This window comes from Mytilus edulis, chromosome 3 (genome assembly GCF_963676685.1).
Source record: "Mytilus edulis chromosome 3, xbMytEdul2.2, whole genome shotgun sequence".
NCBI lineage: Eukaryota > Metazoa > Mollusca > Bivalvia > Mytilida > Mytilidae > Mytilus > Mytilus edulis.
In genome coordinates, this window is record NC_092346.1 from 61390174 (window position 1) to 61414067 (window position 23894).

The window sequence follows — 23894 nt, forward strand, 5'->3', positions numbered from 1 at the left end:
CATACACCAAATATAGTTGAGAAAAAAAACCACAACTCAAAAACTTTTTTTGGCCACTTAACAATGAAAATGGGCTCAAGGTCAGATGATGATTCCTGCCAGTTGGACATGTACACCTTACAATCTCCACCAAATATACTAGTCCTTTTGCCTATAGTATTTGAGATATGGACTTGACCACCAAAACTTAACCTTGTTCACTGATCCATGGAATGAGGTCGAGCTCAAGTGAAAACTGTGAAGGGCATGAGGACCTTGCAAGGTACGTGCATACCAAATATTGTTAAACTATTACTCATAAGAGAAAAATAAACATTAGAAAAAATCTGAACTTTTTTTTCAAGTGGTCACTGAACCAAGAAAATGAGGTCAAAGACAATGGACATATGACAGACGGAAACTTCGTAACATAAGACATTTTTGTACACCTTACAATCATACAGTATAAGAAAATGAGTTGGATCACTATCCCTATGTCTAGCTTTCTGCAACAAAAGTTGCAGGATCAACAAAAACAAAATGTCCGTGTGTATCATTAGATCCTATAAGACTATAAGAAATTATTAGATATTACAACAAATGACTTGAGTGTGTAGGTAAAGGTAATATCTTTGGTAAGCTTGTTTGCTAGCTGAACCATGAAATCATTGTCTAGCTTGCAAATTTTGTTGCAAAAGCAAGACATAACCATCCTACATTTCGTCGTCATCATCGGCTTCTACAAATAATAATTCTGTGGTTAAGGTTTTTGAAATTTTTATAACTTTGTTTAACTATACTTGATTTCTACCAAACTTGGACAGAAGCTTGTATATGATCATCAGATACTATGTATTCTGAAGTAAATTTTAGTAAAACAAAAAATCCGTTTTATCCATAATGTACTTACAAATGGACTTAGTTTTTCTGCCACTTAACATAACATTCTCTCTGTGGTTAAGTTTTAAAATTTTAATAACTTTCTTTAACTGTCCTGGATCTGTACAAAACTTGTCCAGAAGCTTGTTTATGATGAAAATCTAGTAACTAGAAGGAAAGGAGTATGTTCGGTAAGGTCCTAAAATGGCCCCCTTTTTTAGCGTAAATTTCAAATTCGTATTTATTTACCAATATCACAATAAATTATAGCTAATACAGTGACTAGATAGGAAATAAGCCATTTTGTTGAAAATTTTACATTTCTGCGTTTCATTGACGTCACAAGTTGTACTCGCATTGATTTTTCAGGAAAAAAATCAATGAAAATGGGTAAATTTCAAGATTATTCGACAGGAAACATAGAGCGCATACATAGACAACAAAGATCTTTAATGTTTGTGAAGACATTTCACATGTCTTATTTGAATATTAAGTTTGTCAACGCCTGCGCTCTATGTTTCCTGGTCCTTAATTTGGTTGAAATCCAGTTAATTTCATCAAATTTTACCAAAATCCCTAACCTTGACCTTTTTGGGATGTAAAAATCAACGTGTTAGAATTAAACTTTGACAAAAATAGTTCTGTTTAACTTTCTCACTTGTCTTTAAGGCAACTTAAAACATTTATTGTCTTGAAATTTATAATTGGGGCCAAATATGGCACTTACCGAGAGTATGTCATCTTATATTTCCTTGTTCATTTTCTAGTCATTTTTGTTTTTTATTTTGTATATTTTAATGCCATATATTCTAGAAAGGTGACGGAGTTGGGGAGTTTGTGTCCACATAAATGTAAAATTTGTTAAAACCACAACCTTTTGAGCCAGAAAAAAAAGGATAGATTCTAAGAAAATTTTATTCTTAAAAAGTATTAACGTCATCCTTCATTTCTCCTAGAAGTCTCCCTGTTGGGTCATCACTTCTCCCTATAATTTTGAAGTGTGGTGACCCCAGGGACCATGTGTTTTTATAGGTTTTTTTGTCTTTGTCAGGTATTGGTGTGTTGTATTGTCCAAACATTTTGGTAATTCCGTTTGTTCTTTTAATGTATTCATAAAATTTAATTGTAGGTGGTGTTGCTGTTAATTTTTTCTGTTCAGTCCATCTAATCTAGATGCCAACATAGGTTTAAACACAAAAATTATCATTGAATGACAATTACTCTTATATATAGAAATCAAACGATTTTGGTCATGTCCTATTGAAGTTTTTTTTTTTATGTATTCCTTATTATATCCTGGTTTTTCAATAATTTCTTAGAACAGCATTCATAACAAAGCTTAAGTAAAGATTTTTATTAAATTAAAAAAAAAGATGCAAACATATATACATTTCAGACATTGAGAATTATAACATGAGGTACTCTTTTACCATAATTGTAAAACATATATGCCATGTATGTTTGGCAACATAGAACCAGTTGTTACGGTCAGCTAAGAATGCCCTTCATCTGTATGCATGTATCAAAGATTGCTGTAGAGATATTAAAGCAAAAACAAAAATTTGAGAATTAAGAAATGAGATTCAGTTAATTATGTGAATCATGGAGGTATACGGTAAGTATCTATTATGTATGAAGCTAACAGACCAACCAAGTAAACGTGGAAAATAGAAAATCTCACCTTTCTTAACATTTAATCTTAGCAACAAGCAACACATGATATATTGAGAAAATTGTATATCATCTTCCAGAAAATGTTGTTAATTTATTCATTATGTAGTTGTTATAATCAATGAAATTGTTATGACCGTTACTTTCAAGAAAAACTTAATACTGAAAGAAAGATACCTCAACACTTTTACAATTCATGTTTTATTATCTTTGTTTGAATTGTAATACTAAAACAAAATATAACAAATCCAAGCATATCATTTCTTTCATAACTGTTCTCAAAATACTATTTTAGAATTCCATCAGCCTCAATGCCCATCAATGCATTCATATGTAAATTCCTTTCAAGTAATTGAATTCTATTTTTTCAAATGTTATGGAAAGTCCTTCAAACTAACCATTCTGATTTTGTCTTTTCCATTTTAGATATAGTAGTTAATTTAATCCTTTACATGTATAAATGATAAATTAAAGAATAAGTTTAACTTTCAGACCAGATAAGCTAACAATTTACATAATATCATTTTAGCTTTTCATATATGATAAGCTTTTCATATATGATACGTTTATCAAAGTAATATCTTTAGAATTCACTATCCTCAAATATTTCTTTTGCATTGTTATGACTTTTTAACATTTCCCAATGCCTTGAAATAGTTTCCATCAGATTTGGCTATTTTGTAAAAATGATTTAGTCATCCTTAGTCAAATGAACTTACTGTAATATTTTTGTTGAGCACCAAAGAAAATCAAACTTTGGGATACTCGATTTCAATAACAAAGCTTAAGGGAGGTAACTCTTTAAGTACAATTTCGTATATTGGATATTATGATCTGAAATTAATGAAGCATGCAAAATCACATTGTTCTAAAAATCTTAGAAATGGTAAAAAAGCTACTTATTTCGCTCAGTTGCCAGTGTTCTCCCCAGAAATTTTGGATAGCATCACATTTTGCGTAAAAAAAATAACTATTTTTTTTTTAATGTCATTTGTCGCGTCACGTTGATGCTCTATTTCCTTTATATGTTTTAGTTTATATTGTTCAATTCATTAATATAATTAAACTATAACAACAAAAACAGTTGTTTCAGTTTATGTTTTCTTTATTCATTTATAGTTACAGAATTATTTTTTTCCTCTTGTGCCAAATAAAAATAAATATGTGCTTTCAGTTACCCAACAATAAGTCAAATGAATGAATGGTTCATTATAGTGCAACCTGTATATATACAAAACTAAATATCTAGTACACAAAATTAACTTTTTTTTTATATTATATTAAGTAAAGATAAAGTAGCAAAGGTAGCAAAAAAATATCAATTTAAAAACTTTTTTTTATCATGTTTATGAATTTCATTGTTTCATGGCACTGAATGAATTAGTCCCTGTTGTTTCTTATCTTTACATCAAAATGATACGTACTTTTAACAAAGTTATCTAACAAATAGTCTATTAATGCGTAGTTTTCTCTATTGGTTTATTTTTTCTGTCTACCGTCCGTCTGTGGTCATTATCGTGAAAATGCGGATTTTTGTCATATCTGGTCCGGTTTCGATCCGTAGATTACACAAAAATGTGCAATGGCGGCCGTAGAAAAATTAACGAAAATGAGTCCGAGAATAAACATTGTTTGACAAGAGATTGTGAATGAATAAGACGCTTTTAATGCATTAAATGAATTAAACATAAACTTAAGCCAATTATGATAACTTTTTAAAGAAGTATAAATCTTATTTTAGCTCAAAACCAAAATTCTCGCTCTCGTATTACCGAAAGAGAAAGAAAGTATTTTTTTGGAGAGTTGCACAAATAAACGACCTTTTAAAAAAAAATCGTTTTTGAAATTTCGTAATACAATACATAGATTTCGAATTGTTTTTGTGATTGCATTTTTCTATGTCGAAATTGGTGATTGCAGACATGTGGTATTAGTCATGTCACAATTAAGTGTCAGCTTGGGATATTCGCATCCAAACAGTTATCACCCTGAGGGCAATTAACACCTCGCTATTTAATCTCTTAATTGCCTTTAGTGTCCCACTTAAAGGGATTACAATTAATTAAGGTGATATAATTCTTATGATCATAATCGATAATAGATGAAAGTTCAAAATTGAGGACAAGTAATATAGCATCTTCAAAATAATTATAGCGTCGTCGCAGGAATTATTATAGCATCACGGTGAAAAAATATAGCGTCGTGGTACCGCGACGCTAAAACGGCCTGGGGAGAACACTGGTTGCATTTTTTTTTAAATATTTTTTTCAGAATTATTTTAGTATTACAGTATGCTCATTCAAAATCATGTTTGCAGATATGACAAAAAATATATAGAGTGATCTCCAATCTTATTTCTTTTTTGAGGAAAAAATTTTGATAAATTATCTGACTATACCAACAGTTAAGGTTTGAAAATGGCAGAGTTCAATTACACATTCACAGTTCAATAAAGAATTTAAAATATATGGTTCAATGAGAAGTAATATGTCCATCCCTCCATCAATCCAGCATATTATCACAATTTCAAACCAGAAACTCAATGATTTATATAAATGTTGACATAAGTAAGCAAAATGAAAATATAATTTGCTTTAGTGTATGAAATCTTTCATCCTCTGTTTACCATCAACTAGCTACATACATTACTAACAACTAATATTTGTTTCAATATTTTAACTATTTTGTTTTTATGACAAATATCGAAAAGAAATATCACTACAAGGAGCACTTTTGGATTTTGAAAGACTCGAGGTTTAATACTAAATGTATAAAGCAGCTTTTAATGCCTGTGTAGTTTCACAGAATGATGGCACAGTAGATCTTTTTCTGCTTAACACATCTGTGTGTGTCATCCAAGTCCTTCCATAGACATTGCAATAGCTTGTTTTAACATATCCTCATCATTTCCCTCATCTGAAAAATAGATTTGTACAACTCTTAATTCATAACTATTATTCCTGTTGTAGTTTTCTTCTTACTCATTTAAAGTTTACTTACAAATCATAGGTATATTCAAATGATTGAAATGATACATGTTTATCTGCTACACGATAAACAACAATCCACACATGCATTAAAAGAAACAGCACTAATTTTATAACTATACTGTTTTTTCATTGATAATTATTCCATTGTATTGTATGAAATAGCTACAGCTTACATTGACTTCTTCAAATCATTATTGAGTATAAACAAATAGAGATGAAAGGTATATGTCAATAAGACAGCAACACATGTGTATGTTGTGTTGTACAAACGTTATTCCATATAATGAGGGTATTTTGCTTTACAAAGTTTTAAAAGTGTTTGTTTGATCTATTTTTGAGAGAAAACCAGAACACCAATCTTGAGTTCAAATTTAAGTTTTGGCTTCAAACACTATCAGCAGTTCCTGTGTCATCATTCCAAAATTTATCTTTTCTTTTACATTTTTCCTCAAAAAATATCCTTAATACCTTACAACTGTCTGTATCTTGCAGTCATCATAAAAATAAATGTTGAACTGACAGTACTTATAGAATTTTAAATGATTTATTGAATAATCTCCAGTGTTTTGTTTCAGTTCAACCTATCATGTACCGATATTCCTTTGAACCTTTTTTAATACTAGTATATAATCATATAATCCCTGCTTACCACTAGTTTCTGGACCATTAACTTTTTGTTCCTTTTGAAGTACATCACATCCATTGCATTTTTCACTGTCAGTCTGATTGGCATCAGGTTTATCTGAAGATGAGCTTTCAAGCTTTGATAAAAAAGCAAGTCTCTTTGATCTTATTTCTTCATGAGATGGAGTAACTATGGGTTTATCTTCTGTTTCTTTGGCACCAGTACTATTTGAACTACTATTTGGCAATGTTTCATCATAAAAGTATCCTGAAATGCAAAAAAAACTTATTCTTATTATATACACACAAATTTTTCTAAAACAATCATAAGCACATTTGATTTTTCACTAAGATGAAGAAAATGATGTACATTTTGTAATACATCCTATAGATTTAGAATTGAATTTCATTATTCTGTTACACGTGTTGGCACTCAACCCAACAATAAATCAAAGCAATAAAGCAACTCATTAATATCTAGATAAAATTGAGAATGGACATGGGACAGGCGCAAAAATGTGGCAGGGTTAAACATGTGTATGAGATCTCAACCCTCCCCCTTTACCTCTAGCCAATGTAGAAAAGTAAATGCATAACAATACGAACATTAAAATTCAGTTCAAGAGTAGTCCTAGTCTGATGTCAGAAGATGTAACCAAAGAAAATAAACAAAATGACAATAATACATAAATAACAACAAACTACTAGCAGTTAACTAACATGCCAGCTCCAGACTTCAATTAAACTGATTGAAAGATTATGTATTCTATTTTTTCCTAACAATATTTAATGTTCACTTTTTCTATTCTTTGTTTGATAAGTTCCTCTGTGTGTTAATGGGGGATTTGCTTCTTGAAATCAACATTAATTAATAAAGCCACTGCAATTATGACATAACTATTTGATAAAAAATATGTTCTGTCACTTTAATTAGGGTATTTAGTTACAATAGAAAAATATATGACTATACAGTATAGGGTTTGCTCATTGTTGAAAGTTCTACAGTTACCTTGTTTTAAATCAATGTTATTTGGTCTTATGGTTGTCTCATTGGCAATCATACCACATCTTCATATTTTTATATAGTATGAAAATACAGAAAATTATAAAAAAAAGAACTTTATTTTACCTTCCATGCTTTTTTTCAGCGTTTCCTGTAAAATTTTATCATCTGCATCAATATCTTGCTTGCTAGCCTCAAGGGCTTGTTTAACATCAGAATCTGTAACTTTCTTTTTAATGTTTTTCTCATTAATAAGTTTGGGTTTTATTGGTTGGTTTGCTGGAATAACTTTTAATAAGGAATCAGCTTCACATTCAGGTAAATTTCCAGTTATTATAAATATTGAATAACCTGTAATCAAAGGTTAACTAAGATTTTATTCAACAAAATTCAATTCATATTACATAAAAACAAAAATCATATATGCCCTCTCACGCTATCATACCTCCATGTTCTGTGAACCATAAAATTGCAGTCAAAACATAATTTTGCATAAATTTTAAAAGTTACAATTTTTACACTGCTTTCTTTGCTCACTGAAGTTTTAAATAGAATGATACAAAATCAATATATTTTCTGGTTTAAGTTTTTTGGTAAAGGTATTTCACCATGATTGATCATTAGTAGTTTAACGTCTATATAAAAAAGAAGATGTGGTATGATTGCCAATGAGACAACTGTCCTCAAGAGACCAAAATGACACAGACATTAACAACTGTAGGTCACTGTACTGCCTTCAACAATGAGCAAGGCCCAGTGTACCATGAAGTTGTGACCACATTTGCTTGAAACTTAGTACACATGTTCCTTTAAATGAGACTTTTGAAATACATTGTCAATGAATTGATCTATGTTATTACAATAATAAAAAAAAAATTTGTACCAAAGAATTATAAATCATTCTTTATATTTTTAAATCTTTGCCTTCACTTTAAAAAGTTACTTACCTTCTTGTTGTAGTTGTGTTAAGAATAATGATAAATAAGTATCTGATATAAGTTCTGGGCCTGTAAGTAGTGAGTTTAAATTAAACCATTGATAACCAAGTTTTCTTATTGCTAACCAGTGTTCTCGAAAATTGCATATGTAAGCATTCATTTCTCTGCAAAAAAAATAAATATAAAAATATTATTAGTATCAATCTGTCTGATGATGAAAGCTGATTTTATCATCTTCACAATTTATCATGATTTATAGAAAAAAATTATTACAAATAGTGTTGGACACCACAGCAAACTGTTTCAATAATTTACTAGTCTACACATATAAAGAATAAGACAACAATATGCTAGCAACATTAGCTGAATTAATACTAGTACAATATGTACTAAGACATAATCTTTCAATCAGTTTAATTGAGGTCTGGAGCTGGCATGTCAGTTAACTGCTAGTAGTCTGTTGTTATTTTTGTATTATTGTCATTTTATTTATTTTCTTTTGTTACATCTTCTGACATCAGACTGGGACTTCTCTTGAACTGAATTTTAATGTGCGTATTGTTATGCATTTACTTTTCTACATTGGCTAGAGGTATAGGGGGAGGCTTGAGATCTCATCATGTTTAACCCTGCCGCAATTTTGCGCCTGTCCCAAGTCAGGAGCCTCTGGCCTTTGTTAGTCTTGTATGGTTTTTAATTTTAGTTTCTTGTGTATAATTCAGAGTTTAGTATGACGTCCATTATCACTGTACTAGTATACATATTTTTTATGGGGCCAGCTGAAGGACGCCTTCGGGTGCGGGAGTTTCTCGCTACATTGAAGACCAATTGGTGGCCTTTGGTTGTTGTCACTTTGACAGATTCCCCATTTCCTTTCTCAATTTTATGATCAGACTTGTACACTATTCTTCAAAAATATCAATAATGTTTTCTTTACGACCTGACTGGAGATTAGTTAGAATCGTTGAAAATGTAGTTTTTCCTTGTCATTTACTAAAAAATGTCAATATAAATTCATTCATTAGCATTTAAGTCTGTTTATATTTATAATTAAGGTGATGGTATTTCAAGTGTTTTATCATAACTTTTAGTGGGACTCATGTTGCTCAGTCTCTAGTTTCTATGGTGAGTTTTATGTACTGGTGTTTGTCTGTTTGTCTTTTTATTTTCTAGTGAAAGTTTTTATCTTTTTATGTGCATGTTGTAATTTTATGTAATGAATTGATACACCAAATATCAAATTTCTTTGGTTGACCTTTGACATTGAAATCAACAAGATTCTCCCTTTCCAATTTGGATAATGTACAAAATGTATACATATTTCATAAATGTTACTCAGATTAATATGTAGATATATGCAATACATACTATATTGTATCATTCTTTTCTGAAAGCTATCTGCCAACCTTAGATTCTTAACATCATATTATAATTACTCACACAGGGTTAGTCCTAGCTGTTGCAGCAATAGGATCTTGTGAATTATAGGGTAACAGATGTAAACCCCATACTGACAGTCCTTTTTCTATTACTTGTATTGAAAAAAATCCACTGTCATCAAAATTATTGGATGGTTGCTGAAAATTAGATTTAAAACTTTATCTTGAGTACCGGTATACTTCATGTACATGTACATGTATTTTGTATAATTAATCATCATACATGTACATGTACATGTAGTATTATAATACATGTTATAACATTTCTTATCAATTTTCCAGAAATAACAAACTATTTAAGATTTATACAACTCCTTGTTTATAGAAATGAAATAATACATGACACAAGGCTTGCTAAATGTATATATACAAATGTATATCCAAATTGTTCACGTTGTTGGTAAACAGGGAGTGACATACATTTGTACATGTACCATACATGTAGATGATGTTTTATTTATTTCCAGACATTTTAAGGTATCTGCACAGTTATGCAATATCACAAATAACATGACATTCTCTCTAACTATGATCACACTCTCAGTCTCTGTCTCATTCTGCAAACACATCTATATCCTTGGCCTATTCAAATTTTACAAGTTATAACAAAATCTCCATAATTCCCCATTTTTATTAAGCTATATGATTCTTAAGAACATTTCCGCACTTTCTAGACTTCCAGTAAAGTCAATGAGAATAAACATGGTGAAGTACATGTACATGTATATAATGTACAGTATATTAAACAAACAAAAATTTGTAAGCATATTCTTCAACTTAAACTTGACGCACAGAAACAAAAAGAATGAATTTAGTGTGGTAAATACAATATATCATTATTTTACCTCCATAAATCTTTTATATTCTTCAGTTTGTATGCCACCTACTGCCATTTGTTCTCTTTCTGATTCATCTAACTGCTGAGCAATTTCTGCTAAATCTACTGGACTGAAGTACTGTCCTTGTATTAAGGCATTTAGACAGTGTTGTGCACACAGGGAACCCTCTTGCTAAAATTAAAGCATAGGTAACCTATGATTGATCATTACATAATATCGTATACTTACAATTGCAATTTAAGTTTCTGATTGTAATACACTGTACCAAATTTAATAGAAACCCAACAAAAGAGTTACCCCTCTTTGATGATGAAAATTTCATTTAAGTTCTAACACACTTTAAGATTTTCCTAAATTTATGACAGTCAAACGTCAACGAAATAAAAGTACACTGACCAAATATAATTGCTTAAGGTCACTTGAAGATACAGTTAAACTGTAGTATGGCATCAAATCTGGTGATTTTGTCAGTGATGCTGATAGTGATAGACAAAAATGTCACGACTGCGGTCAAAGGACGGTTCAGTTGACCACTCAGACTACCGAATCCTAATGCAAGCAAGTCTGTTTTATGAAATATATCGAGAAAATGTATAAAGTTGTCACTGTAAAGACAACTTTTACCTGTTCATGAAAAATTGTGTCCATTTCAGTCCCGGTGATGAATTTTATTAGGGGAGGTAACTGTTGTCTAATGGTACATCGGACTACCTACCATTTTTTTTAAATAGTGAGAAGAATGCAACGGTCTCCTTTCTTATTATATGAAATCAGTTTGATTTCCAATGAAAATTAAGGGGAAAGATATGATTTACATAATGATAAACATTTCGTTAGAGTAGAGCCAGTTAGATGTTGAAGGTTCAAATATGGCGTCGGCGTCCGGTTTTAGACCCAAATGGGCTAATACTCCGCTTTAATGCGCCTCCGATTGAGGAACACAAAAAATTGTGTGTAAACAAAAAATCTCTGTGTAGTGATATTGAACATATATCTATGTTAACACATGACTGCGCTTAACCATTTGTGTTGATTTGGAAAGAAGAGGACCATAGAATAAATGTGTGAAAAATATAGAGTTATTTAATGTATTCCGTTCAAAGTACTTGTATTACATTTTCAAAGATATTATTGTGTGAAGAAGGAGATATTTTTACCACGATGAGTCGCATCGCGAAAGGATTTTTTGGGTATGCTTATTTACGGGAAAATGAATCACACTTCTTACCCCTTCTAGGAGAGGGTAGGAGGGGTCCTGATCCCGAATCCCGGGCTTAAATACTAGAAATCCCGAGGTCCCGATATTAAATAAATTTAAATCCCGACATCACGAAATTCGAGAAAAGAATTCCCTGATCCCGAAAGGGTCAATCCCGAAATCCGATAAAGGTCCTATCCCCCCTCCTTCAACCACACATGTGAAAATGTCTCAGCTTCGAAAGGAGCCATCATACATATCCAAGTTTGCGATACGGACTGAGCTACAGAAGAAAACGTTACCATTACCGCCTATAGCGAAACAATTGCGCATATTGCCCCAAATATGGTTTCGGCGCTCGCGTCGGCAGGCCCAGCTTTGGCGTCGGCGTCCAACGCTAAAGATAAATTCTAATTGTAGCTTGCTCGGTATGCCGTCTGGACGATATTTTGAAAGTGACAGTGTTTGCTACAAGTTGAACCTTTTACGGATGTTTCAACACTGAACTTTTTGGTTCATGAATATACTACGAGGTTTATATCCATTTGCTAGTAGATTTTTTTGTTGTTGTTAAATTTTTGTTGTTGATTTAACTTTACATAAAAATTGTATAGTCACCTATCTGTAATCGCTGTGAACGTTAACTTGAACTTTACATGCATGCAACTGAAGTGTGAAAAGGTAACCTAGTTCTCGTGAATGCAACGTTACTCGACTTCAGAACCCGGCATGTCTTAGTATCCAAAGAGGTAGTCTATAGGGTGAACTTTCAATATAAGTTAATAACACGTAAAATTTAGATTAGAGTGGTGTGTGATCGGCTGCCAGATATGATCTGATATGATCCCATTAGGTCATGCGAATATTTAGACAATAATTCAAAGTAGCTAATGCATGTCATGTATCCTTGAACTTGTTTTTATGTTATCTTTAATACAACTTTGCTTAAAGCATGCGAACATGATAGAACATATGAACGTCGACCAGTTTCTGGTCACCTTGCATTCCTTTCACTTGTTCTGATATATATCCCAGGGGCGGATCCAGAGTTTTGGAAAGGGGGGCGGAAGTGTCAAAGCTTTTGGGACCTTTTTGGGCTAAAAAACATAAAATAAGTGTCAGTATATGTACTATTTAAACGGTTTGCTGGCGTGGGGCATGTATTTTTTTTTTTTATAGTTGCTGTAAAGTGTAAGGGTTGGAAATTTTTGATGCTGTTTTCTCTCTATTAATTGTCTATCATATAATGATAGTATGGATCCAAAGCTATGTACTGATATATTTGATGTGGGATTTGTCAGTAAAAAATAGACATGGAAATTCTCGCCGGTTTGTTGCAAGTTAAGTTGTCATAACCTCACAGATTTCTTCTTGTAAACAAGATATACGCCGGGCTATTCGATGAAATTTACAATACGGCCGACACGAGTTAAAAGGACAAACATGCAGTTTTTATCCAAATGTTTGGTTGATATGTTTCACTCAACAAAACTAAGGAAAGTGAGGGGTTCCAAATCAACCAAAGGCTACGAAAGAGTCTGAAATGACAACGAATTTATGAATAACGGTCGACAAATGGAGACATAAAGGCCACACCCAGCAGGCAGGTTACAGTCTGGTCTTGAAAAAAGTATTCAATATATAAGTCCGGCGAAACAGACATTCAGGTCAGACATGCAAACCTCGGCCACAAAAAAAATACGCCCGTTTTTATTCATCATGTTCATTTAATGCTAAATAATTTTGTTGGCTAATAGCAAAAAAAGTGGACAAGACTATTGTTTCAATCCAGATACGGCCAGAACTGAGTTTTTCTTAAGGCAAGAATCAGAGTCAAATTTTTTTTCTCTCAAATATCTCTGACTGACACCTCAAATAAAATGGTTTGTACCTGAGACTTGAAATATTTCTAGAGCTTATAAATACTGACTGGGGATCATTATTCAATTTGTTATTTATAAAAATAGGTTGGGGCATTTGGGGTTAAACATGTTTTCGTAGGTAAATAATATGGTGGAACATTTTCTCATGAGAGTGTATTAGTCTATAGAGTATTTACTATTACTTTCTGTTTGGTGGAATAGTGAAATAGAAGTAAATACGTTCTTGCTCAATCCTGTTTCGCTATAAAGGTTTCATGATTGTCATGACATCCTCAGCCTAAGTAATGTGTTACTGTAATTTGAATTTCAAAATGACCGAGTGACATTTTTTCAATGCACTGGTCACCTCCACCATAGCAAATCACATGACTTTGACAATCAGTTAATATTCAGCTAAAATATCTTTATAAGTAAAGAATTGTCGTATTTATAAAAATTAAATACACGGGAAATGGCAAAGTTCACGAAGTCTAGTCTGATTAATCATTTTACAAAAAAAAAAAAAAAAAAGTCCGAGCAAAAGGGGGGGGGGGGCGGGGGCGTACGCCCTCTACTCCCCCCCTCTGAATCCGCCACTGTATCCTTAATTGTCGCTGTCATGAAATTATGACAACCCATATGTATCTAATTTGTTTTGCTCTCCACACAACACATTAATTCTTTATAAAATGAACAATATATATGTGCCTGTCCCAAGTCAGGAGCCTGTAATTCAGTGGTTGTCGTTTGTTTATGTGTTACATATTTGTTTTTCGTTCATTTTTTTTATATAGAGGCTGTTAGTTTTCTCGTTTGCATTGTTTTACATTGTCATTTCGAGGTCTTTTATAGCTGACTATGCGGTATGGGCTATGCTCATTGTTGAATGCCGTACGGTGACCTATAGTTGTTAATTTCTGTGTCATTTTGGTCTCTTGCATGTGGAGAGAGTTGTCTCCGTGATTGGCAATCATACCACATCTCCTTTCTTATAAACAAGAAAAAAAGAAAAAAAAAAACTATTGCAGCAAATATGAATAAAGATGGGTGAAGGGTAAACGTCAATACAACAGCAACTAACACCACTGACAGAAATAACAAGACTTAATATTTCAAACTCTGAGTCTATCGATTTGTGAATAAATCTGCAATTAGGGAGCCTGCATTCTTTGCGGCCTACACTGGCTGAGACGGATTGAGGATTTTTGAAAGGGGAACTTGATTCAAGAGAACTGAATATATACCGCTGAGCGGAGCTTGTCGAAAAATTCTTTGGACGACTTTATGCTAAAAAATATATGTTTTTCAGTCATAAGGGGGGGAGGGCAGGGCCGTAACTAGGGTTTTAATTCAGGGGAGGCAGGGGTTTGGAGGCCGCCGATTGAGGCCCTCAAGATCAGGGGTTCGGGGGCGCAGCCCCCGCCGATTTTTTTCTCTCGGTAAAATGGCTAAAAATGACCTTTTCCTTCGATTTCCTCACTTTAGGAAACATCAGTATTGTTGAAACGTGAAGCAATTTTTATGTAAAAACAAGCTGAGGTTGCTGTTCGGAGTGAGCGAAGGCTTCGTCCTGAAGGTCGTACTTTGGCCTATAAATATTAAAATTAAATACATCGTGACCGCAGATTTTTTGGTTTTCTCTCGATAAAATCAGTGGCTTAAAATGACCTGTTTTCCTTCGATTTCCATCAGTATTGTTGGATCCTGGAAGCAATTTTTATGCAAACAATTATTATCTGTATTTAAAGATTATTTTGTTAGAAATCAAACTGGTAAGTTAAAAAACATATAAAGCAAGATCAAAGAACACAAGATATTCTTTTTATCGGGGACCATGAATATCAATTTTGTTGAAAGCTGAACAGACATGTATATAACTACAACCAGATAATATTTATATACGTCTAGTATATACTTAGTATTAAAAGTCCCTGCTACAACGAATGGGAGTATTAAACTACTAAGGCATTGACCATAATGACATTGTTGTTCTCGTTTCTCGTACGATCGGGAGACGTTAAAAAAATTATTCTAACAGTTGATTCAGCCGGTAACGAATTTCCGATATCATAAAAGATTCACAATACAAAGGGAACTTACTTCCTCTGCTTAATTGACGGCTCCTAAATAAATGTGAACAGTTAAGTTTTAATCAAAATTGTCGAAAGCAAAGTTTCATATGTGTTCTCATACGAATAACGAATAACATGACGGACGGCCACACAAAAAAAATATTAATACTGAAACGTTTCACTATGATCGATCAAAAGTCCGGCAAATGACATATATCACATATCATGATAACACTGTGAACACTATGGTAAAACTGTAAACTTGTGTTGTTTATAATATAAATTTAAGTTCTTCGTATACATATTGTCAATATATCATCTTATTACTTCAAACAAACAAAAATTGGTGTAGAAAATTCAGGGGAGGCAGTTGCCTCCCCTGCCTCATAGGTAGTTACGGCCCTGGGGGGGGGGGGGGGGGGGGGGGGGGGGAGGGTGTCAGCCCTCTAAGAGACAGGGGCTTACAGCACACATATGGATTATTCATACAACAACTGAAAACTTCAAAACGGAATATATTTACGGCAACTGAACAAGAACAAATGTCGAGTATAAAGTATGAAACAACTGACATGACAGGGTTTTAAGAAGAAAAGCAATGAAGGAATGCATGGCAAGGTTCTACCTACGCATGCAGGATCTATGTATATATATGGAGCTCTTTTCTTAAGAAGTTCCGGTTAACATAGATTACGTACTAAGAAGAACATTAAAATCAGGTAAAATGTTTTATTCTAAAAATAAACTGGGGTTTTAACATTATTATAATGAAAACTTTTATATTGATAACAATTGTAATAAAATCATATAAACAGTCAATAAAAAAATTTAAGTACACATTGAATACAATAACGAGAAAGATATAATAACATGGATTAACTCAAACAAAAATAAAAATAAGTAAGGATTTATACTAAGGTTTCTGCACAGTTTTCTAACATCACACTTATTACTTTGAGTATTGATATTATTTCAGCCTGTAAAATTGGTTCATTCTAACGACCACAAAAAAATGAAATCATGGCTCGAAACTGTTAAAAATCATGTATCAAATGTAAAATCACAAGTGAAAGCTCTTTCGTTTACTGTAAAGTTTATATAAAATCTGAGACTACTATATCATGTGTTATAGTAGTCTCAGATAAAATGTATTTTAAAATTACCGTTTTTCGTGTAGATATATAGCTTGTAAACGTATACTATTGTATAATTTGAACTACTTCTACAGTTTTTACCACGATAAAATAATAATAAGATGTGATGTGTTGATTTACACAACTATAATGTCCGTCACAGTATGGTCTTCAATAATGAGCGAAACAAATATCGGATTGTAAGCTATAAAAGGATGATCACTTGACATATCTTTTTTTCTCCCCTTTGAACAACAGCATAGTAAGCCAATCCTTTAAAAGGACGATTATTTGGCATATTCTTTGTTTTTCCGCCGTGAACGACAGCATAAGTTAATCTTCTCTATATCAAAATACGTTAGGGGTGCTGCTCTGTAATTCTTTCCACAAATAAGTATTAGTTGGTATTGCGTCGAAAGCATTAATAATATCACCTCCCTTTCCTGTTTTGCTCATCACAAAAATCTTAGTGTCCTTGTACGTTCTTTGGTCTGTTGCAGAAAATCTTTTTTCTAAATGTTTTTCTTTGTGACTTTCCATTCTCTTGCGACGAACTATCACCAGTATTAAAATACAAATACATGCTAACACCGATCCACATGCAACACCCGCATACAGCAATATATCACGAGCAACTTTTTCATCCATGATAGTAACAGTTAACTTTTTTGCGTTAGTATTACGCACTGAGTTCGCCTGGGTACTTGAGATATCTGGTTTCATTTTGGAGTCCGTACTTAACAGTAAAGGTGACAGACTATCAGATTGTTTCCTCGAAGAAGTTTTTATTTCTTCACTTTGTCTGGTAACTTTTGTCCCGTGTTCTGTTGTTGGTTGCGCGCTAAAATATTCCGCTTGTGAATTGTCATGAACTGTAGCTGTCTCAGTTGTAACTTTATTGTCAAAGTCCAGAGACGTTGAATATGACAGTGTTGATTCTTGTGGCACCGTTGTAGATGGAACTTCTGCTACCGTATCGTTTTGGTTATGAGATTTTTGTTGTAAAATTTCCCGATTCATCTCGTCAAGCTGTTTCATCGCATCCCAAAAGTTGAGTCCATCACTTGCGCTGGTTGACAATACAAACTGAAATTTAAAATTAAAGTAAATATAGTAATTTTTACAAAACGACACACACAATTAAAAAGTAAAAACACAAAAATACCGAACTCCGAGGAAATTTCAAAAAGGAAAGTCCGAAATCAAATGGCAAAATCAAAAGTTCAAACACATCAAACGAATGGATAACAACTGTCATATTTCTGACTTGGTACAGGCATTTTCTTATGTAGAAAATGGTGGATCGAACCTGGTAAAACGGTGTTAAGAGAACGCGAACATGGAGTGGACGTAGATTAGAATTTCTAAAAGATTAGCATATGTTACAAATTAAAATGTCGTTTTCAGTCGAAATACCCATACAAAAATGCAAGTATCTTTTTTTCATTTTTTATCACGTATTAAACATATTAAAATGTCCGTTTTATTTAATTGATATAATGCCTGTTTAATACTTACAAATGACAAAATTGGCAAAAATGAAAATTTAACTATAAACGTGTACACCATTCCTCTGTAATAACAAGACTGTAATAAGTCGAAGTTCTCATTGTAAATAAGAATGACGTCAAAAGGTAAATTCTTGTCGTAAAAAAACAGCTAAAAATAATTTTGGCGAATATACAAGCCAATCCGTGAAAGCCAAAATGTACAGGTAATTTCCTTGTCGTAGGTAAACATTGTTTTCGATGAATTATTTTATCCCACCTGGATTGTGACAAATTCTTCGGAAAATACTGTTTGAAACTGAAAGAGATTTATTTATAGAAAGTTCTTACTTACAAAACAATAAACTCGACGTTGATAATTTCAGAACAAAAATATAGGTTCCAATTCCCTCTGGGCGAAATTGACCTTTAGTGGATTTGGCTATTTCATTTACTGGTGTCCTTGTTCTGTTCATTATACGCTTTATATCAATCACGTCTTATTATACATCTTTGGATTTCATATTTTTGGACATTGATTGTGCCTTCCTTCCCGGTAAATCCAGAAAAAAATCGCAAAGGGTATTCAAAATTTAGAAAGTGTTATTTTCATTTTTTAATAATAAAGATTATACTTCCTGACATATTACAAATAAACCAACAGCCTTAAAATAGCCGGCTTCCAAAAATGAAGTTTTTTAAATCTACATATAGAAACATTCAATGATAAACTACGGAAAAATTGATAATAATTCTAAAGAGCGAAAATAGTATTTAAATTCAAAAAAGAACAAGCTGTTAAATTGGATTTTTAAAACGATTTCAGAAAATCAGTTGAAGCAAGGATTTGTATAGTAGCTATTACTAGGACTACTATACAAATCCTTGGTTGAAGCAACATTTTCCATACTAAAAAATATACATATATACTTTAATATAGCATAGCATTCAACTCGATCATGTATGTTAAATGTGTAATTGAACATCGAATTATGAGTGGGACTTTGGAATTTCACGAAAGGCATTACACATAAAAAAAAATGACATAAAGGCCATTAATGTCACTTTGGTGGGAAGGAGCATCCAGATACCAATATTATTTGTCCGTTTGTCTTTTTCTTTGTAAGATGTGGCGTTGTCAGTTTATTTTCGATCTATGAGTTTGACTGTCCCTCTGGTATCTTTCCCCCTCTTTTATAAAAAGAAACATATGATATTTATATATAACAACTTTCTTTCAGTTTTAGTCTTGTATTTACAAATCAAGGACGGATATCATTGGTGTTCCCTCTTTTATAGATGTCTTTGAGTTTTTCTAAATAAGACAAATAAAATGAAATATTCAAATAAAATGATAGTCAAATAAAATGGTATAGTCAAATACAATGGTATAGTCAAATAAAATAATATAGTCAAATAAAATGCACAAGGGTCAGCTTTATGTTCAACGATACATTACATTTTTTTTTTATCTTTCTAGTATGTGTACTTTCTCAGAAACAGACTAAACAAAACAAAACTAATCAATAACACTGAAGCATGTAAATGCCATGTAAATGGCCTAATCTGCCGATAATATACATATAAGACTTATAATTATTAAAAACCCCACATATAAATATATATGAACCATATAGTGTTGACATTCCACGTGAAGTTTCTAAAGTTTAACAAAGAAACCAAAATCTCTACCTTGAATTGAATCCTCAATCCTCAATGGTGCAGAGGTGCTTTATTATGCAATAGACTCATTGAAATATCTACTCTATGCTCGTAAAAGGAATCCACTGATGATTAATACTGGGAAAACCCATCAGATTATGATGTTTTACTTTTTACTTTAAAAGCAGAAACACATTGCAAGTGTTAGCAGTTATGATAAAGGAATATATAACAAACTGTTAAAAATACTGAACTTTCATTTGAACCAACTGATAAACTGCTCCTTAGCATTGGCAAAGTTAATCAGTTAAAATTACCATTCATGAGGCACCTCAGTAATTGAAGATTCTCAAATTTGTTTAACACCTTATTTGAAAATTTTATTTCATGCACATATTTGGAGCAATTTCAATTTTTGCTCTTTGGAATGGCATTTCTGTACTGAGAAATAATAAAAACTCGAAAAAGTGAAATACGAGCACTTTGTTTTCGGTATGAAGACCATTCGTGTTCATACGAACTGTGGCTGAAAGATACTAGGAGGCCTTCAATGAATACTAAAAACTGACAACTATGACATTTAAGACCTTTACATTTACTTTGAACTAAAATTATCGCCGGTTTATTTACATAGTTAACACAAAATTGGTGCATGTAGTCTGTTGTGTCATATAGTTTTTTCCCTGTAGTCTCATATTGTATATTTTCTGAAGTCCAATATAGTAGGAATATAGTTTCTATGGTTTTAGAAAAATAACAAAATCACAAAAATACTGAAGGAGGTTGTTTAATATTTTGTTTTTGGCAAGTGGTATGCAAATATACTCCTTTTTACACGTCTAGTGCTAGTGAGCAAATCATTCCAGGTTTACTAAATATTTTGGGATTTATTTTATTGACCTATAGATATCCCAATGACCAAAGTTTCATTATGCATGCTGAGACTCGCATGCTTTTTATTTAGTAAATGAGATGTTTAGTGATCACATCAACCTGTATTTTTACAGCTGTAAATTCAGGTAAAAAAATTTCTGTGTTGGAAAGAAGTGCGGAAGCTCAATATTTAGTTCAAGTAAAACTCTCCTGATAGAACTAATCTCATTTAAAGTCAAGACAACCCACAAAATGAGCACCGTAGATCGATTACCAGCTCTAAACAAACTTAAACCAAATTTAACCTAAAGGTGATATTTGTTATTGTGTGAGACAAAATCGAACCAATTGTGTACCTTTAGATAGTTATCAAAGGTACCAGGATTATAATTTAGTACGCCAGACGCGCGTTTCGTCTACATAAGACTCATCAGTGACGCTCATATCAAAATATTTATAAAGCCAAACAAGTACGAAGTTGAAGAGCATTGAGGATCCAAAATTCCAAAAAGTTGTGCCAAATACGGCTAAGGTAATCTATTCCTGGGGTAAGAAAATCCTTAGTTTTTCGAAAATTCAAAGTTTTATATTCAGGAAATTTATAAAAATGACCACATAATTGATATTCATGTCAACACCGAAGTGCTGACTACTGGGCTGGTGATACCCTCGGGGACACACGGCATACAAAATAGAATTGTAAGTTCTGGCCTTAGCAAGTCATCTTGTAACCTTTAATGTGAGGAAGAATATGCCTGTCCAACAATGCGCCAGTCGGGAAATGTGGAGCGAGGGGTTTCCACAGAGGAGATAAGACTATACGTCTCATCTGCAGCCCATGTGCTATTAGAGTAGCAGGGGTCTATCAAACTGGCACAGGAATGAATTTTATAACATTTCCCCCCACATACTTTAAGATGATTGAATTTTAGTAAGGACCAGTGATAAAATTCCAAAACTCATAAAAGCCTTCAAGAGGAGTTAGTATATTAAGTCTCTGAAAAAAAAAACACCATCATTATAGGCATCGTCTTTCACCATCTTCGGAAGGAGAGTTGTCAGTTTGTTTTAGATTTATGAGTTTGACTGTCCCTTTGGTATCTTTCGTCCCTCTTTTACATTTGCTTGATGAGTTTTGAATCATTGATTTACCATCAATGATTCAAAACTCATTAAGCTATTGTAACATTTTTGAAATTTTATAGTTATGCTTTGCCATGTGACAATAGCTTGTGATACATGATCAAATAATTTTTGGCTGGAACGACAACCGAAACAAATAATTATAATACACCTGACACCATGTTAATCAGAAAAGTGGCCATTGACTAGAAGAGAAAGGAAAAAGTTTAAACGCATCAGATATATCATATTTACATAGCCTCGAATTTCTCCCTAAATTCCAAATTTTATATCTATCGCACCATCAATCTTGACATAGGACATTGAACAATCATTTCTATCAACTAAATCATTTTTGCTTTCTTGTCATCATCATTTTAAGGGGAAGACAAATTTACATTAATCTTTTTTTAAAGTATTTCCCCTCTGCTACTGAAAAAGGGGAGTGTTTAAAGACCCATATATGTATCCGCTTAATAGCAATAATGTCATCCTGACATTCGTCACGCATAGCTGGAGTGACAAAAACTTTATTGAATTCCCGAAAGGACAACCTTCTGTACAGGCCTACCTGACACATTTAATTATATTCCATTAGCCAAAATATTATCGGGTTAGGGGCATTCATATTGGTATTAACATAGATACCAAGCTAATATCGTTACCAAAAATTATCTGTTAGTTGAAAAAAAACAATGTCCACATAGGAAAAAGAATCTGAACCATAGGCACTTGTTTCAGAAATTATTTCCCCCAATATACCTTAACATATAACAATGTTATATTAAGGTATATAAGATTGTTTTTGGAGACAAGTGCCTGTGATCTGAAAGTACTCCTTGGGATACAGGATGAAAAGATGATGCTTGAGAATAAAATTGCTGTACAGTGGAAGATATGCATCCAAAACCACATCCAATGATACATTTGCAGAGGGTCTAACAAGCATCCTACATATAGATTTTAAAACATTTTGAATTGTATTTTCAATAAGAATAGATTTGACCAATTTGAAAACAAGAGGCTCCCAAGAGCCTGTGTCGCTCACCTGACTCTACTTGGGTTTTTAAAATCATATAAAAGAAGATAAAATTTGGTTTAATATTGCATTCCATTCTGAAGTTTTCCAAAAGAAGACATTTGTATGTATTTCTCATTGGGTGATGGATCTGTTACAAGGTTCCAAAACTTGGTCAGCACCTCATAAGGAACATTCATGCTATTTTTGGTTTCATTCCTTTCCGTGGTTCTCTGGAAGAAGACTTTTGTATGCATTTCCCATAGGGTCCTATGTTAAGCTAAGCCCACCGCAGATGGCATCTTGGATGATGGATTAGCTACAAAGTGACATAACTTGGTCAGCATCACATAATGAACATTCATGCTATGTTTGGTTTCATTCCATTGAGTGGTTCTCTTAAAGAAGAAATTTGTATGTATTTCCCGTAGGGTCCTATGTTTAACTAAGCCCCCCCCCCCCCCCCCCACTGGCGGCCATCTTGGATGTTGGATCGGCGACAAAGTAACATCACCTGGTCAGCATCTCATAAGGAAAATTCATGCTATATTTGGTTTCAATCCATTCAGTGGTTCTCTAAAAGAAAACATTTGCATGTATTTCCCATAGGGGCCTATGTTAAACTAAGTCCCTCCACTGGTGGTCATCTTGGATAATTGGATCGTCTACAAAGTAACAACACTAGGTCATCGACTCATAAAGAACATTCATGCTATGCTTGGTTTCATTCCATTCAGTGGTTTCTCTAAATGAAGTCATTTGTATGCCTTTCCAATGGGGCCTAGGTTAAACTAAGTCCCACCACTGGCGGCCATCTTGGATGTTGGATCGGCGACAAAGTATAAACAACACTTGGTCAGCACCTCATAAGGAACATTCATGCTATGTTTGGTTTCATTCCATTCAGTGGTTCTCTTAAAGAAGACATTTGTATGTATTTCCAATAAGGTTCTATGTTTACACTAAATCCCTCGCTGGCGGCCATCTTGGATGATGGATCGGCTACAAAATAACTACACTTGGTCAGCATCTTATAAGGACACCAAGTGATGAGAAAAGCTCACCTGGCCCTTCGGGGAGCTAATAAGAAATCACAAAAATACTG

At 32.9% G+C, this 23894-nt stretch overlaps 2 protein-coding genes across 3 annotated transcripts; both read right to left on the reverse strand.

Moving 5' to 3' along the window:
• Positions 1–2197: 2197 nt before the first annotated feature.
• LOC139517022 (ataxin-3-like) lies at positions 2198–11055 on the reverse strand. 2 transcript variants are annotated; one of them, XM_071307561.1, is made up of 7 exons: positions 10987–11055; positions 10369–10533; positions 9525–9661; positions 8094–8248; positions 7273–7497; positions 6169–6411; positions 2198–5445 (listed from the first exon to the last, which is right to left on the reverse strand). In XM_071307561.1, exons 1-7 carry the CDS (start codon positions 11008–11010, stop codon positions 5381–5383), a joined length of 1014 nt encoding a protein of 337 aa, XP_071163662.1. In that variant the 5' UTR covers positions 11011–11055; the 3' UTR covers positions 2198–5380. The 2 variants fall into 2 exon arrangements, with proteins under 2 accessions (XP_071163662.1, XP_071163663.1); XM_071307562.1 differs by lacking the exon at positions 7273–7497 and having other exon boundaries at positions 10987–11052.
• A 5154-nt stretch (positions 11056–16209) lies between these two features.
• On the reverse strand, positions 16210–18290 carry LOC139517023 (uncharacterized). Its single transcript, XM_071307563.1, has 2 exons — positions 18146–18290; positions 16210–17713 (listed from the first exon to the last, which is right to left on the reverse strand). The coding sequence occupies exons 1-2, from the start codon at positions 18194–18196 to the stop codon at positions 16976–16978; spliced, it is 789 nt and encodes a 262-aa protein (XP_071163664.1). The 5' UTR covers positions 18197–18290; the 3' UTR covers positions 16210–16975.
• Between the last annotated feature and the right edge of the window lie 5604 nt (positions 18291–23894).

What these genes read in the sequence shown, in the direction of transcription:
- LOC139517022 (XM_071307561.1), bottom strand. Translation starts at nt 11,010, where the DNA reads ATGGACACAATTTTTCATGAACAG. An exon ending in ACACAATTTTTCATGAACAG is followed by an intron (nt 10,534 to 10,986) that starts GTAAAAGTTGTC and finishes CTTTAATTTTAG; the next exon opens with CAAGAGGGTTCCCTGTGTGC. An exon ending in AACACAACTACAACAAGAAG is followed by an intron (nt 7,498 to 8,093) that starts GTAAGTAACTTT and finishes CTTTGATTACAG; the next exon opens with GTTATTCAATATTTATAATA.
- LOC139517023 (XM_071307563.1), bottom strand. Translation starts at nt 18,196, where the DNA reads ATGGTGTACACGTTTATAGTTAAATTTTCATTTTTGCCAATTTTGTCA. An exon ending in TTTTGCCAATTTTGTCATTT is followed by an intron (nt 17,714 to 18,145) that starts GTAAGTATTAAA and finishes TTTAAATTTCAG; the next exon opens with TTTGTATTGTCAACCAGCGC.